The sequence below is a fragment of the Medicago sativa genome, chromosome 1 (genome assembly GCF_051527215.1).
Source record: "Medicago sativa cultivar Bolivia chromosome 1, Bolivia_mono, whole genome shotgun sequence".
NCBI lineage: Eukaryota > Viridiplantae > Streptophyta > Magnoliopsida > Fabales > Fabaceae > Medicago > Medicago sativa.
In genome coordinates this window covers 12,593,220-12,607,575 of record NC_140749.1, presented here as the reverse complement: position 1 = coordinate 12,607,575, position 14,356 = coordinate 12,593,220, and the positions used below count along the sequence as shown (strand labels likewise).

At 33.7% G+C, this 14,356-nt stretch overlaps 1 protein-coding gene, 1 long non-coding RNA gene and 1 pseudogene across 3 annotated transcripts; 1 reads left to right on the top strand and 2 right to left on the bottom strand.

Moving 5' to 3' along the window:
• Window positions 1-294: 294 nt before the first annotated feature.
• On the bottom strand, window positions 295-1,304 carry LOC146952763 (UDP-glycosyltransferase 72B1 pseudogene; annotated as a pseudogene).
• Window positions 1,305-1,663: 359 nt separating this feature from the next.
• LOC146952761 (uncharacterized protein C16G5.07c-like) lies at window positions 1,664-13,539 on the top strand. The gene is made up of 3 exons (XM_085705221.1): window positions 1,664-1,827; window positions 10,590-11,152; window positions 13,257-13,539. Exons 1-3 carry the CDS (start codon window positions 1,785-1,787, stop codon window positions 13,365-13,367), a joined length of 717 nt encoding a protein of 238 aa, XP_085561347.1. The 5' UTR covers window positions 1,664-1,784; the 3' UTR covers window positions 13,368-13,539.
• On the bottom strand, window positions 2,024-9,861 carry LOC146952762 (uncharacterized). 2 transcript variants are annotated; one of them, XR_015007475.1, is made up of 4 exons: window positions 9,281-9,861; window positions 7,889-7,952; window positions 3,592-4,431; window positions 2,024-2,264 (listed from the first exon to the last, which is right to left on the bottom strand). It is a non-coding gene; the product is annotated as an uncharacterized LOC146952762 (long non-coding RNA). The 2 variants fall into 2 exon arrangements; XR_015007472.1 differs by lacking the exons at window positions 7,889-7,952; window positions 9,281-9,861 and having other exon boundaries at window positions 3,592-5,957.
• Window positions 13,540-14,356: the final 817 nt, after the last annotated feature.

Below are 14,356 nucleotides of genomic sequence, written 5' to 3'. Positions count from 1 at the left end.
ATCCTGTATCCCTTTATTGAATAATTAATTACTAGTAGATTTTTATCATCTTTTATTCGAAAGTAGTAAAACATCGTCCTATTAGAGAGATAAAGTCACCAATTTTCTGTGGATTTAAATAGAGGAGAAGGTGGTTGATGACCACTATATTTGTCTTTCAAATATGCTTACTGTTTATAAAGCCAACAAATTCAATTTGCTTCAATGGTATCATTGATAAATTTTACATTCTTCGTCATCATATTCAGTTTCATATCAAACTAATGTTATTGCACAATTTTATAACAATGATAATGAAACAAACTTGTACAACACCCACATTTAGAAAGAAAAAAGTAATAAACACATTGAAATAAACTCACAGTTTTGCACAATTTCCATCGAACCAATACATTTTTGCATAGCTTTCTTCTTAAAAAAGCAAATGAATTAAGTTTTATTGTATAATGAAAAGTTTTTCATTTGAGTCCCAAATAAAGAAAGCGCCTTTGTAGATCTTCCATTCTTTGTCGAATCTCACTTCATTCTTCACCCATCATTAGATCTCTAATCACCTTAGCAATTTCATCTCTTTCAGCTATGCCATTCTCATTAAATCTTACCTTCAAACCAACTCCGAGTCCCTCTAGCAAAATAGCATTCATTCTTTGTTTGGAAAACAATGGCCAAGTTATCACTGGCACTCCAAACACAAGACTCTCAAGTGTCGAATTCCAACCACAATGTGTTAAAAATCCACCGGTTGAAGCGTGGCTTAGGATTTGAGTCTATGGGGCCCAAAAATGAACAACTAACCCTTGTGGTAAAAACTTTAAAGGGTCATCATGATCATTGGTAGCACTTTGGTTTCCTACATTTATAGAATTACTAGGTTCTCTCAAAACCCACAAGAATTTTTGACCACTCAACTCTAACCCTAAAGCTAGTTCATTGATCTGTTGTTGAGATAAAGTCCATGCACTTCCAAAGGACACATACAAAACAGTGTTTGGTGTTTGATTCTCCAACCATTTCAAACCCACTGATCCATTTGACTCATCAATACTTTTTGAACCATTTTGTATGATTGGTTCAACCAAATAGACTAATTGGTTGCTATCGTTGTGCATTTTCTGCAAGGCTCTCACCGTACTTGCCTCCATTTTTGAGAAACTATTCAACAAGAAACCATGAGCAAGAGACAAGTAATTGGAATGTTGAAGAAAAATCCCATAAGCAGGACTCGATCGATCATGAAAAAATTCAGGAGGGAGATGTTGGCCACGAATAGGGATACAACTCGGAATTTGAATAGAAATTTCTTGGAATGTTGTGAATTTGAATTCGGTTCATAATTATGAAGGATAGGAAGGAAGAAGATGAAAAAAGTGAAGATTATGGTTTATTGTTAGATACAATACACCTTCATAATCCAACAATCCTTTTTTTAAAAACAAGATCAAAGGAAAGAATTAAGTTAAGAGACCGAGGGATCAATTAAGCCGATAATTTTAAAACTTAAAAAAATTAAAGTAACCAAACAACGGTTCAGGGTTCGAACCTTACACACCACAAAAACCCTTAATTTTAACTTTGTTTCAAAATATGTTTTAAACTGTAAAAAAAAAAAAAAAAAAAAAAAAGACTAAACCATACCTTAGTCCTTAGTAGAAGAATTAAACAAATTCTCTCTGATTTCTCTTCTCTTTTAAACCAAACAATATCATAAATAAATCAACTCTCTTCTTTCTCTTCCTTTTGTCTCTTCTCACATCTCTCTCATCTCAATTTCTTCTCACACGAAAATGGCGAACATTTTGAAATCCAATTCGGCGAGAATCGCACTTGGTTCTGTCACGACCCAAAAACACTAATCGTGACCGGCGCACGAACTAGAACATTCTAGCCCGGCAAGCCTATTGATTCATCTTGACAAACTATAAAATAAAAACAATTCCAATTCGGTTTTCACTTTAAAAAAATTTTACTGAAATTTCGACAGAGTTTCCTCTGGAAATTCAACATTTCCAAGATATGAATCCTATTTTAAAAACCTGTTTCATCATTTAGTATCTCAAATAACATTTTTCTCATACTAGTATTACCATTAGAATCTCAAAGCGACATAACTAAATGTTTGTACAACTCAAACAAAACATTTGTAAACAACCAATAGCTGCAGATACATTAATCATTCAATTTATACACATAGGAAACCTACCAAAAGTTTGACACTGATAGATCTTTAACCCTGCTAGAAGCTTTCTACACAATTGACTTTGAATCTGTAAAAATATAAGAAAAAGAGTAAGTCACAAGGACTTAGTGAGAGACAACAACCACTACCAACTAGAAGGGAAACACATAAGAGCACGATAGTTGTTTTTCTCAATTCTAATTTTAATTTACAAAGCTAGTACCCGTGTAAAAATATGATAAACTCACAATCAAGTGTACCGTGAAGATTCGGAAAACTTTGTAACTTTATCAAACCAAATAAGACTATATCAAAATTCAATGTCGTCAAGAGATGAAACCAAATCCACAACTTTAAATAAAATATAGAAATCGATTATAATGAAAAGAAATCGAGATAATCAAATCCAATTAGAAAATAAAAATCGAACTTAATGAAATGGAATCAAAGTAATCACTTCAAATAAAATATAAAATCATATTCAATTTCATAATACCAAAATAATCAACGTTAAATAAAGTATAGAAATCAAACTTTAGTGAAAATAATCAAATGGGTGAATCGAGAACTAGCTCCATCTCGTTGATAGCCCTCTCCTCCTAATGGTGGCCTTTCCATGGGGCGGCTCCATCTAACGGATAGCTCTTTTCTCTCGACTCAAAACAAGATGTAAAACATTTTCAATTAGGAAGTTTACCTCTCGTTGATAGCCCTCTCCTCCTAATGGCGGCCTTTCCATAGGGGCGGCTCCATCTAACGGGGTAACTCTACCTAATTGAGATCACATACTAGGTGCACCTAGATCGTCGTCATTATAACCGTAATTTTCAAAACCTCATTCTTAAAACACGTCTAAAACCATATTTTGAAACATAACGAAACTTATATCAAAATACATTCATCAAAACTCAATTATCATAAGTAAATCCAAATTCAAATTCAAATCCAAATCCAAATCGCGTACATATTAATATCAAATCCTTTCAAAACGCATATTTCAAAACCATATTTCACAACATATCAAAACAACTACGAAAATACATAAAATCAAATCCTCTGTTTCAATTTCTTTACTTTATAAAATCACAAGTAAAATCCAAATCCAAATGGAGCGCATATTAACATCGAAAATTCTCAAGAACATATATCTCAAAACCGTATTTCTCCATATCTCAAAACTCATGTCATATTATATGCAATCAAACCTCTATTTCAAATCATTCGCTCAATAAGTCATAGATAAATTCAAAAAGAGACCATAATCATATCGATGACTTTAAACATAACTATCATTGAGAAGAAAAATGTTCAAAGGGTGTGCTCCCCATTTTTATAAACACTTTAACATAGAACATTATCAAAATATCAATAATATTAATAGTAAAAATAAGTGATAATGATCGTTATCAACTCACCTTAACATTTTCTGAAGTCTCCGCGCTGCTTGAGTCCTAGTTAAGCTCTCGGTGTGCTCCGTAAGCACTTTTATCCTAAACATCTTAACTGTAGCTTATGGCTTCTGCGTGTTCAGAATTCATTCCAAACTTTGATCAAAACTCTTATTAATCATAGGCGTTCAATTCTGCACCTTTCTAACTAGTCTAAATTCACAATTTAGCTCATTTCGCAAAAATCATGACAAAACCCATAAGCCTTTTTCTGCAGCTTTTCCAGCAACATTGTCCAACTTCAAACGCGTTTTCCAAACTCGTTTCAAATCCGAATCATACAAAGTTTGTGTCCAAACTGTAGGGAATTAAATGAGGAATCCATAACTTTAACAATCACTTCATTCCAAGTTACACAACCAGATTTACGAATACAAAACCAGAACCCGCGCTTACTAACTTTCATGAAATTCAGCCATATGATTCCCACAATTTCAAACGTGCATTTCTAGTACCAAAATTACACATGTAGAAGCTTCTCATTCCTTCTTTATAACAGCACTAAACATATATGCATAACAGCCCATATAACCAAACACCTTAAATAACTCAATAACAACTTGTAGCTTCTACCAATTTCAACATCATTCCCATCTCTACTCCACTTATCCAAACATGTAGAATTGGTTCTTAATTAACTCATACAACAACTTCAACATATTATCATGATATATTTATCACAAAGCCAACATCACAACTAATTACTCACTTACAAGGACTGTGGCTTCAGCTTCAAGCACTTGCAAAAACCCTCAATTCAAGCTTGATAAAAAAACTCCACAAATTGTGATGGTGATGGAGAATCAGCTGAAGGAGGAGAAAAGATGGGATAAACTTGTCAATTGAATTCTTATGTTACAAGGATAGAGGATTCATGCTTGTATGTTGATTTCAAAAGGTTAAAAATGAAGATGATGATTTGGGTGTAGGAGGGAGAGAGGACCGGTTTTTTGGTAAGTAGAAGGGAAAGAGAATTCTCTAGAATGGTTTGGAAAAAATGAAGAAAATGGTTAAAAAAATAAAAATAAATGGTCCCCTCTTCTTTTTAAAAAAATCTTGAGTCCCAAATGACCAAAATGCCCTTCAAGGAAAAAGACACATTTACCCTCTATTAATACGTAACCATTAAATTCTTCGAGTTCATTGGAATAATAAGCGAGACATTTACAGACTAATGTCTCATTTCTCAATAAATAATTAACCCCTTTAACAATTATTTATCTTTTGACATGTAACTAATACGACAATTTATTACAAATTCAGCGGGATATTACAATCTACCCCCCTTAAAAAAAATTTCGTCCTCGAAATTTAGCGATTTACTTGCTAATAAGCACAAATAATTTCTCCAACTTTCAACTTTAGATTCCAACATACGTCTATTACGAACTAATTCTTTCTGACTGACTAATTTAAACTGCACAGGTACCAGCCACCATTGGCGTTGAATACTTGCTTAAGAGAATTCATTATAAACTTCACATCATGCCTTTCCTTCTTCGTACGCTTCATTCCTCCAAGGTCCTATCAATTTTACCTAGTTTAAATCTTAACTGAGTATCCCTGATACTGTAAATTACGGTGGAACAAATTTACACACAACCAATAATGTCATTGAATGATCAAGCTAAAATTGAATCCCCCTTTCCAACAAGTTTTTGTAGCCCTTTAATTATAGGTCCCTTCATTTTGTCGAAATGAGTAAGACTACCTATCTATTTCCTAGTCAAAACATTTACAACAACACTCGACTTTCCAAGGTGATACAACTCTTTGCAATCAAAGTCTTTAAGAGAACTCCATCCACTTTATTTGTCTTAAATTTAAGTTATACTAAGACCTTTGTGGTTGTTATAAATCTAAAAAAAATCCTTTCATATTGCTAATGCCTCAAAATCTTAAGAGCAAAATTATTGTTGACATATTCACTCATGTGTAGGATCTCTTAGATCATGCCTTTCTTTACTCTTGGAATACACAAAAATGTCATCACTAAACAATATCACCCACAAATCTAAGGTTGAAAAATCCAATTCATCAATCCATAAAAGACGTTGGAGCATTAGTAAGTCTTAAAGGTATAAACAGAATTTTACAATGCTCGTAGTATGTGCGAAAAGTTATCTTTGATGTACGTTCACTCTTAATATCCAACTAGTGATACCCCTACTTCAATAAATCTTGGAAAACACTAAGCTTCTTGAAGTTGGTCAAACAACTAATAAACGCATGGTAAATAATATGTATTCCTAACTATCACCTTATTCACTTGTCTATAAACTACACACAATCACTCATATTTATCTTCCTTACTTATAATCAATACCATTAATCCTCAAGGAATCGAACTTAGATCAATAAATCTCTTATTGAGAAGGTCTTGTGGTCAGTCCCTTAACAACGTAAGTTATTCTAGGTCATTCGATAAAGAGGTATGGAAGTGGGTTGAGTGGTAGAAACCAAGTCTATAGAGAATCTAATCTCGATATCAGGTGACAATCCAGGAAGTTCTTCAGGACAATATCAAGAAATCCAAATATTTTTGGGACTTTGTAATTCTTCTTCACTCACTTCTATACCCTTAATCAAGATCAATTATCCTAGACAACCTCTCTTCATTAACTTGTTAGCTCCTAAACCTGAGGTCTGATTATATAGTACCAAACAACATTTTCCTAAAAAAAAAAGAAAAGTGATTATCCAATATCTCAAATTTAACTACCTTATTATAACAATCTAAGGTGACAAGATAGAAGGATAACCAACTCATCCTCAAAATCATATCAAACTTTATACTAAAGCTACTGATGTTAATACATGACTAGATGATCATGTCGTAGCTGCCTAATTTGAAATGTCAAACTCGAAACCTCCTCAAAGCATCACAATTAGATTCAACAACAAATCCAATTAGGTATTCCCTTGACCTTATAATGAACCGCTTGAAACACATCTCCTCTTTGATAGGATGAGGATTAAGCCTTGAAGCTCTGTAAAACAAGTTTTGTACTCTAAAATTGGCATAACATCAATTTGTTCCAATCTTTCATACTCTTGTGCTAATTCATCTCAAACACTTTATAGAAGTAAATGAGCTATAAACAATCAAGAGATCTCAATTCATTCCAACGGAGGTGATCGATCCCACTTATTTTCCATGTGTAAGTGCATCAAACAAGTCACAAACTACACCCTCAAACTTACATGAGGTAAACTCCCAAATCCTTATGTTTGAGCATCCTAATGCCCTTCATAACCCCTCGACGCTATCAATGAATTTCAGTGGATCCTTACACACACTAGACTTACAAAATGTAAGGGTTAAGTCCATGTAGGTGGATTGTTCGCTTTCTCCTCAACTAGCTTCTTATTGACCGTTAAAATTTGTTTGCCTTAGGTTAACCTATTGCTTTCCAACAGCAACCCCAAACAAGCTGTCATAATACCTATAGCAATCTTCACATTCCCATTTACACTTCAACACTAGCTACTCCTATAACTATGACACATTCGTCGACATGAACGCAAATCCTCCATCATTTGATTTACTTCGACCACGAGTACGTCCCAAAACACGACCTCTTTAGCTAAGGTTTTAGGTTGAGCAATAAACCCATAAGGAATTAATTTCCCTTCTAGTGGAGATCTTGGTAACGGGTGACACCCTCACTAAATGAATGAAATTTGACCGAATAAAGGACAAGACGACAAACAGAGTGAGACCAATCAAAGACCAAAAGAAATAACAAGATTAGACAACAAGTGACACTACCATAGAATGCTAATAGATTTTGCAAGTAAATGGTGCCGCGGTTCACAATTTACTAGCAAGAATCTGTTTTCATTCTATGTCTGCAGCTATTAGGACCTACAACCGGAGCTCTGATACCAACTTTGTCACGACCCAAAAACACTAATCGTGACCGGCGCACGAACTAGAACATTCTAGCCCGGCAAGCCTATTGATTCATCTTGACAAACTATAAAATAAAAACAATTCCAATTCGGTTTTCACTTTAAAAAAAATTTACTGAAATTTCGACAGAGTTTCCTCTGGAAATTCAACATTTCCAAGATATGAATCCTATTTTAAAAACCTGTTTCATCATTTAGTATCTCAAATAACATTTTTCTCATACTAGTATTACCATTAGAATCTCAAAGCGACATAACTAAATGTTTGTACAACTCAAACAAAACATTTGTAAACAACCAATAGCTGCAGATACATTAATCATTCAATTTATACACATAGGAAACCTACCAAAAGTTTGACACTGATAGATCTTTAACCCTGCTAGAAGCTTTCTACACAATTGACTTTGAATCTGTAAAAATATAAGAAAAAGAGTAAGTCACAAGGACTTAGTGAGAGACAACAACCACTACCAACTAGAAGGGAAACACATAAGAGCACGATAGTTGTTTTTCTCAATTCTAATTTTAATTTACAAAGCTAGTACCCGTGTAAAAATATGATAAACTCACAAATCAAGTGTACCGTGAAGATTCGGAAAACTTTGTAACTTTATCAAACCAAATAAGACTATATCAAAATTCAATGTCGTCAAGAGATGAAACCAAATCCACAACTTTAAATAAAATATAGAAATCGATTATAATGAAAAGAAATCGAGATAATCAAATCCAATTAGAAAATAAAAATCGAACTTAATGAAATGGAATCAAAGTAATCACTTCAAATAAAATATAAAATCATATTCAATTTCATAATACCAAAATAATCAACGTTAAATAAAGTATAGAAATCAAACTTTAGTGAAAATAATTAAATGGGTGAATCGAGAACTAGCTCCATCTCGTTGATAGCCCTCTCTTCCTAATGGTGGCCTTTCCATGGGGCGGCTCCATCAAACGGATAGCTCTTTTCTCTCGACTCAAAACAAGATGTAAAACATTTTCAATTAGGAAGTTTACCTCTCGTTGATAGCCCTCTCCTCCTAATGGTGGCCTTTCCATAGGGGCGGCTCCATCTAACGGGGTAACTCTACCTAATTGAGATCACATACTAGGTGCACCTAGATCGTCGTCATTATAACCGTAATTTTCAAAACCTCATTCTTAAAACACGTCTAAAACCATATTTTGAAACATAACGAAACTTATATCAAAATACATTCATCAAAACTCAATTATCATAAGTAAATCCAAATTCAAATTCAAATCCAAATCCAAATCGCGTACATATTAATATCAAATCCTTTCAAAACGCATATTTCAAAACCATATTTCACAACATATCAAAACAACTACGAAAATACATAAAATCAAATCCTCTGTTTCAATTTCTTTACTTTATAAAATCACAAGTAAAATCCAAATCCAAATGGAGCGCATATTAACATCGAAAATTCTCAAGAACATATATCTCAAAACCGTATTTCTCCATATCTCAAAACTCATGTCATATTATATGCAATCAAACCTCTATTTCAAATCATTCGCTCAATAAGTCATAGATAAATTCAAAAAGAGACCATAATCATATCGATGACTTTAAACATAACTATCATTGAGAAGAAAAATGTTCAAAGGGTGTGCTCCCCATTTTTATAAACACTTTAACATAGAACATTATCAAAATATCAATAATATTAATAGTAAAAATAAGTGATAATGATCGTTATCAACTCACCTTAACATTTTCTGAAGTCTCCGCGCTGCTTGAGTCCTAGTTAAGCTCTCGGTGTGCTCCGTAAGCACTTTTATCCTAAACATCTTAACTGTAGCTTATGGCTTCTGCGTGTTCAGAATTCATTCCAAACTTTGATCAAAACTCTTATTAATCATAGGCGTTCAATTCTGCACCTTTCTAACTAGTCTAAATTCACAATTTAGCTCATTTCGCAAAAATCATGACAAAACCCGTAAGCCTTTTTCTGCAGCTTTTCCAGCAACATTGTCCAACTTCAAACGCGTTTTCCAAACTCGTTTCAAATCCGAATCATACAAAGTTTGTGTCCAAACTGTAGGGAATTAAATGAGGAATCCATAACTTTAACAATCACTTCATTCCAAGTTACACAACCAGATTTACGAATACAAAACCAGAACCCGCGCTTACTAACTTTCATGAAATTCAGCCATATGATTCCCACAATTTCAAACGTGCATTTCTAGTACAAAAATTACACATGTAGAAGCTTCTCATTCCTTCTTTATAACAGCACTAAACATATATGCATAACAGCCCATATAACCAAACACCTTAAATAACTCAATAACAACTTGTAGCTTCTACCAATTTCAACATCATTCCCATCTCTACTCCACTTATCCAAACATGTAGAATTGGTTCTTAATTAACTCATACAACAACTTCAACATATTATCATGATATATTTATCACAAAGCCAACATCACAACTAATTACTCACTTACAAGGACTGTGGCTTCAGCTTCAAGCACTTGCAAAAACCCTCAATTCAAGCTTGATAAAAAAACTCCACAAATTGTGATGGTGATGGAGAATCAGCTGAAGGAGGAGAAAAGATGGGATAAACTTGTCAATTGAATTCTTATGTTACAAGGATAGAGGATTCATGCTTGTATGTTGATTTCAAAAGGTTAAAAATGAAGATGATGATTTGGGTGTAGGAGGGAGAGAGGACCGGTTTTTTGGTAAGTAGAAGGGAAAGAGAATTCTCTAGAATGGTTTGGAAAAAATGAAGAAAATGGTTAAAAAAATAAAAATAAATGGTCCCCTCTTCTTTTTAAAAAAATCTTGAGTCCCAAATGACCAAAATGCCCTTCAAGGAAAAAGACACATTTACCCTCTATTAATACGTAACCATTAAATTCTTCGAGTTCATTGGAATAATAAGCGAGACATTTACAGACTAATGTCTCATTTCTCAATAAATAATTAACCCCTTTAACAATTATTTATCTTTTGACATGTAACTAATACGACAATTTATTACAAATTCAGCGGGATATTACAGGTTCCATCACCCAATACTTGGCGGCGGCGTCCTCCGTTCGATTTCTGCACAGCTGGCAAGTTAGGTCAATTTCATTCTCACAAATAAGGAGGAATTATGAAATTGAATTCACTATTATATTATATTATTTTGTTTTTATTGATTTAATTGGATTGAATTTTAGGGATCATGAAATTACTCCTCCGTTCAATTGGGGGGTTGTGACTTTGCGCTCTAATACAGTGTCTGTTATTGAGCGATACGGAAAGTATGTTAAGACTCTTCCAGGCGGGATACATTATTTGGTCCCTTTTGTTGATAGAATTGCTTACTCTTATTTGATAAGACCACACACTATCGACATTCCTGCTCAGCTTGTTACCAGTAAGGATAATGTCTCCGTACTCGTTGAAGGATTGCTTCATCTTCAGGTTGTGGATCCTATACTTGCTTCTTATGAGGTTGAGACTACCCTTTATGATGATCTCATTCAACTGGCTCAAACCACCATGCGTAGTGAATTCCCTAAGATTATTCTCCACGACTACTTTGACGAAAGAGACACGCTCGATGAAAAGATTTTGGTGAGTTATTATGCTAGTAGTAGTGATTATACCATCGGTTCGTTCATACTTTTCATGGTACGGTAGCATTTAGTTACTTCAGTTTTAAGTTGTTCCGGATTGGCCAAATCTAGCTCCGCTCGGATCCGACCCGAGTCCATTAAGCAGGCGACACCACAGTTCTTTTTACTCGAAAAATTAATTATAAACGAATGTGCCTGCGTATTCAAATGGAGCTTTAGGGATTTGGTTGAAGGATAACCTGTCTAACTTATAACTTGGTAGTCCTGTTTGAATCTAGTTATATTAAGATTAAGGGGAAAAAAAATTAATTATTTTGAATGAGACAGGACCTAAAGAATGAAATATTTTGTTTTTTTTTTTTTTTTTTGAGAGAATGAAATGAAATATTTTGTTGGTGCTCATAATACATGATCATAAGTCTGACTTCAATACAGTAAGTGCATTAAGTTTGTCAGTTCACATATAAAGAAAGAGGCGCAATGGGCATGAAACAACCAGGTATTATTAATGTCAACTGCTGAACTATGCAGCAGTAGTTATATTAGAGCAATGACTAGCTACAACAATTGAACCAGAAAATATAAATTACCACCAAAACTAGTCCTTGGAACTACCCTCATAGGACAAATCCCTTTCAAAGAGAGATGACCTGTTAGCGTCTGCAAAACAAATTCCAATATTTTTTCTCCTCGAACATCCAGCAGTACTTGTACGTGATTTGCTAACTAATTCTTCTCGTTTTCCTGCCACACCCTTATTTCTACTCTCGAAAACTATTGGGCCATTCACTACCACACACCCACTTCCAAATTCAACCGTTTTGAAAGAAACTGGTACAAGTGTAGTGAATCATGAGTAAACAATGGGATATTATTGATATAATCTCTGGAGAAGGAATTCTCTAACTTATTGGAATCATTTCATGCCTTTCTCAGTTCTCACAGCTCCTCGTAAACAGAATGTCATTGCCAACCACGGTTTTGCAAATTAACTCATTCTACAATAAACTGTTTAATCAACTTCGTGATTACAAGTTCCTCAAAATGTTAGGGTTTGGATGCTATCCCTGTCTTAGACCTTTTATTCCGTAAGATTGCATTGCAACTGTAAGAAGTACATTTTCTTGGGTTATTCATCCTCCTTTTGGGAAAAGTGTGCCTACTACTCATATTCCAGATACTCTGAATGATGCAAACATTATTTATTAATCAAAAGCATCTCAAATATTACACTCAACATCTATTTATAGACATAACAAGGCCAAACTCCCTAACAAGCTATTCTTTTCCCAAATTGGAGCTTGATAATCTAAGATAGAATGAAATCTTGAAATAGCAAATAAGAAGAATTAATAATATCAAAAACCATCTTTATGACATTGAAACTCTAAGGGTGTGTTTGGATGGAGGGTTTAGGAGGGGAATGGAGGGGAGGACTTACTTTTCATTTTTAAATTACGGACATTATAAAATAATTTTTTGAAAATTGAACTAACAACATGATAAATGATCATATAATACTTCAAAAACACTTAATTTATTTTAAAAAAAACATTTTACATGGTTCGTAATTTAAAAAATAAAAGTGAACCATCTCCTCCCTTCCCCTCCTAAACCCTCAATCCAAACACATCCTAAATAACTTACATAAACTAACAGCCCAATCTACAACAAATTTTTGTTTGAACATCCTTACTCGTTTGGACATGGTTTCTAATCCTGTTTAGATGTTAGTACATAGCAATGACAACAGTGTTATCAACGGCGGATTATGGTGGCCAACCATAAACCTGCCATATAAACATGGTGTTGTGGCCTATGGCAGAAACATGACGTATATAATTGATGTTACGGCTTATGGTGGCAGTCCCTAATCTGCCATGCTAAAACGTCACGATCTGCCATGGCGGAGTTTTGACAACACTGACAGTAGATAACAAACACAAAGCAACATCTACGAACTTGCTCTTCTATTTAAGTCGACCATGTATTTTCTTTTTGATGTACCGTGTAAAACTCAACTTGAATTTTAAAATTTGTCTTGAAAAGTATAGCAGCCAAATTTAATATTGGTTAATTTAATTGTGAAAAAATTGTTGCAGGAGTCCATTAATGTGGCTATAAAAAGTTGGGGTGTAAAGTGCTCCGAATATACGTGTACAGGTCTTAGAGCTGCGTCACCTACTGTGGTAGAACCTGACTCAGAAGATTAGTCTTTGCAGCTGCTGCACATGGGAGATATCAATATCATTTGTCTTGGTATATGTAAGAGATCCGTTGACTCCGGGAGTAACTCTTCAGAGTTATGCCAAATCTTGACCTTTAATTTTAATATCAATTAATGGCTATGATTAATAATTAATGATCCCTATTGTAAGATTTTTATACTCCTTCCTTCACAATTTTTTTATTTTTATTTTTTTTTTAACAAATCCTTCGTATGGTAAACACTCGTGAGACACCATCAAACTATTAATCTATACCTTTCACCAAAAAAGATATTAATCAATACCCATACCCCTATTAAAGTCTTCAATCTCAGTAAAATAATGTCAAATTAATCTCTTGTAATAATAAGATCCAATGTTAACCTTTCACTGAATTAGCCTTGTGGATTTATAGAATTTCCTTCATAACTAATTGTAAGCCAAGGCATCCACCGTTTTGTAATCTGATTACTACTGTAGTGTGTGACCGTGTGTAGGTTATCACTGTCATGATCGCACAAATTACTACAATGAGGGACTATTTTAATTGTGGCTACTCGTTAAAAATTCAAGGACCAAAATGACAATTACTCTTTTTTCAATGATAACGATATAACAATAACATATATAATATCTTCTTAAAAAAACATCTAGGGTCCGTTTATATTAACTTATTTTAAAACTTATACAAAACATCTTATGGAGTCATTTATAAGTTTGTTAAATATTTTATGAAAAAAATAATTTATGAAAATACAATTTTTGTTAGTAAGAGCTTATAAATTAAAATAAATTTTTTTTTTTTTTTTGGTTGGTAGTGGTCGGGGTTTGAATCCCGGACCTTGCATATTTTTATGCATTGTCCTAACCAGCTGAGCTAAGCTCACGAGGACAAATAAAAATTTGTTTATATACGTAAGTTATTTTTCATAAACTTAAAATAAGAAGAAGAGGAAGCAGTGGGCTGTTAAGAAAGTCGGGGGATCCGTTTCCGG

Excerpts from the sequence above, each read along its gene's own strand:
- LOC146952761 (XM_085705221.1), top strand. The coding sequence starts at position 1,785 with ATGGCGAACATTTTGAAATCCAATTCGGCGAGAATCGCACTTG. Across the intron at positions 1,828-10,589 it reads TTCGGCGAGAATCGCACTTG|GTTCCATCACCCAATACTTG; the intron begins GTTCTGTCACGA and ends GGGATATTACAG. Across the intron at positions 11,153-13,256 it reads CGCTCGATGAAAAGATTTTG|GAGTCCATTAATGTGGCTAT; the intron begins GTGAGTTATTAT and ends AAATTGTTGCAG.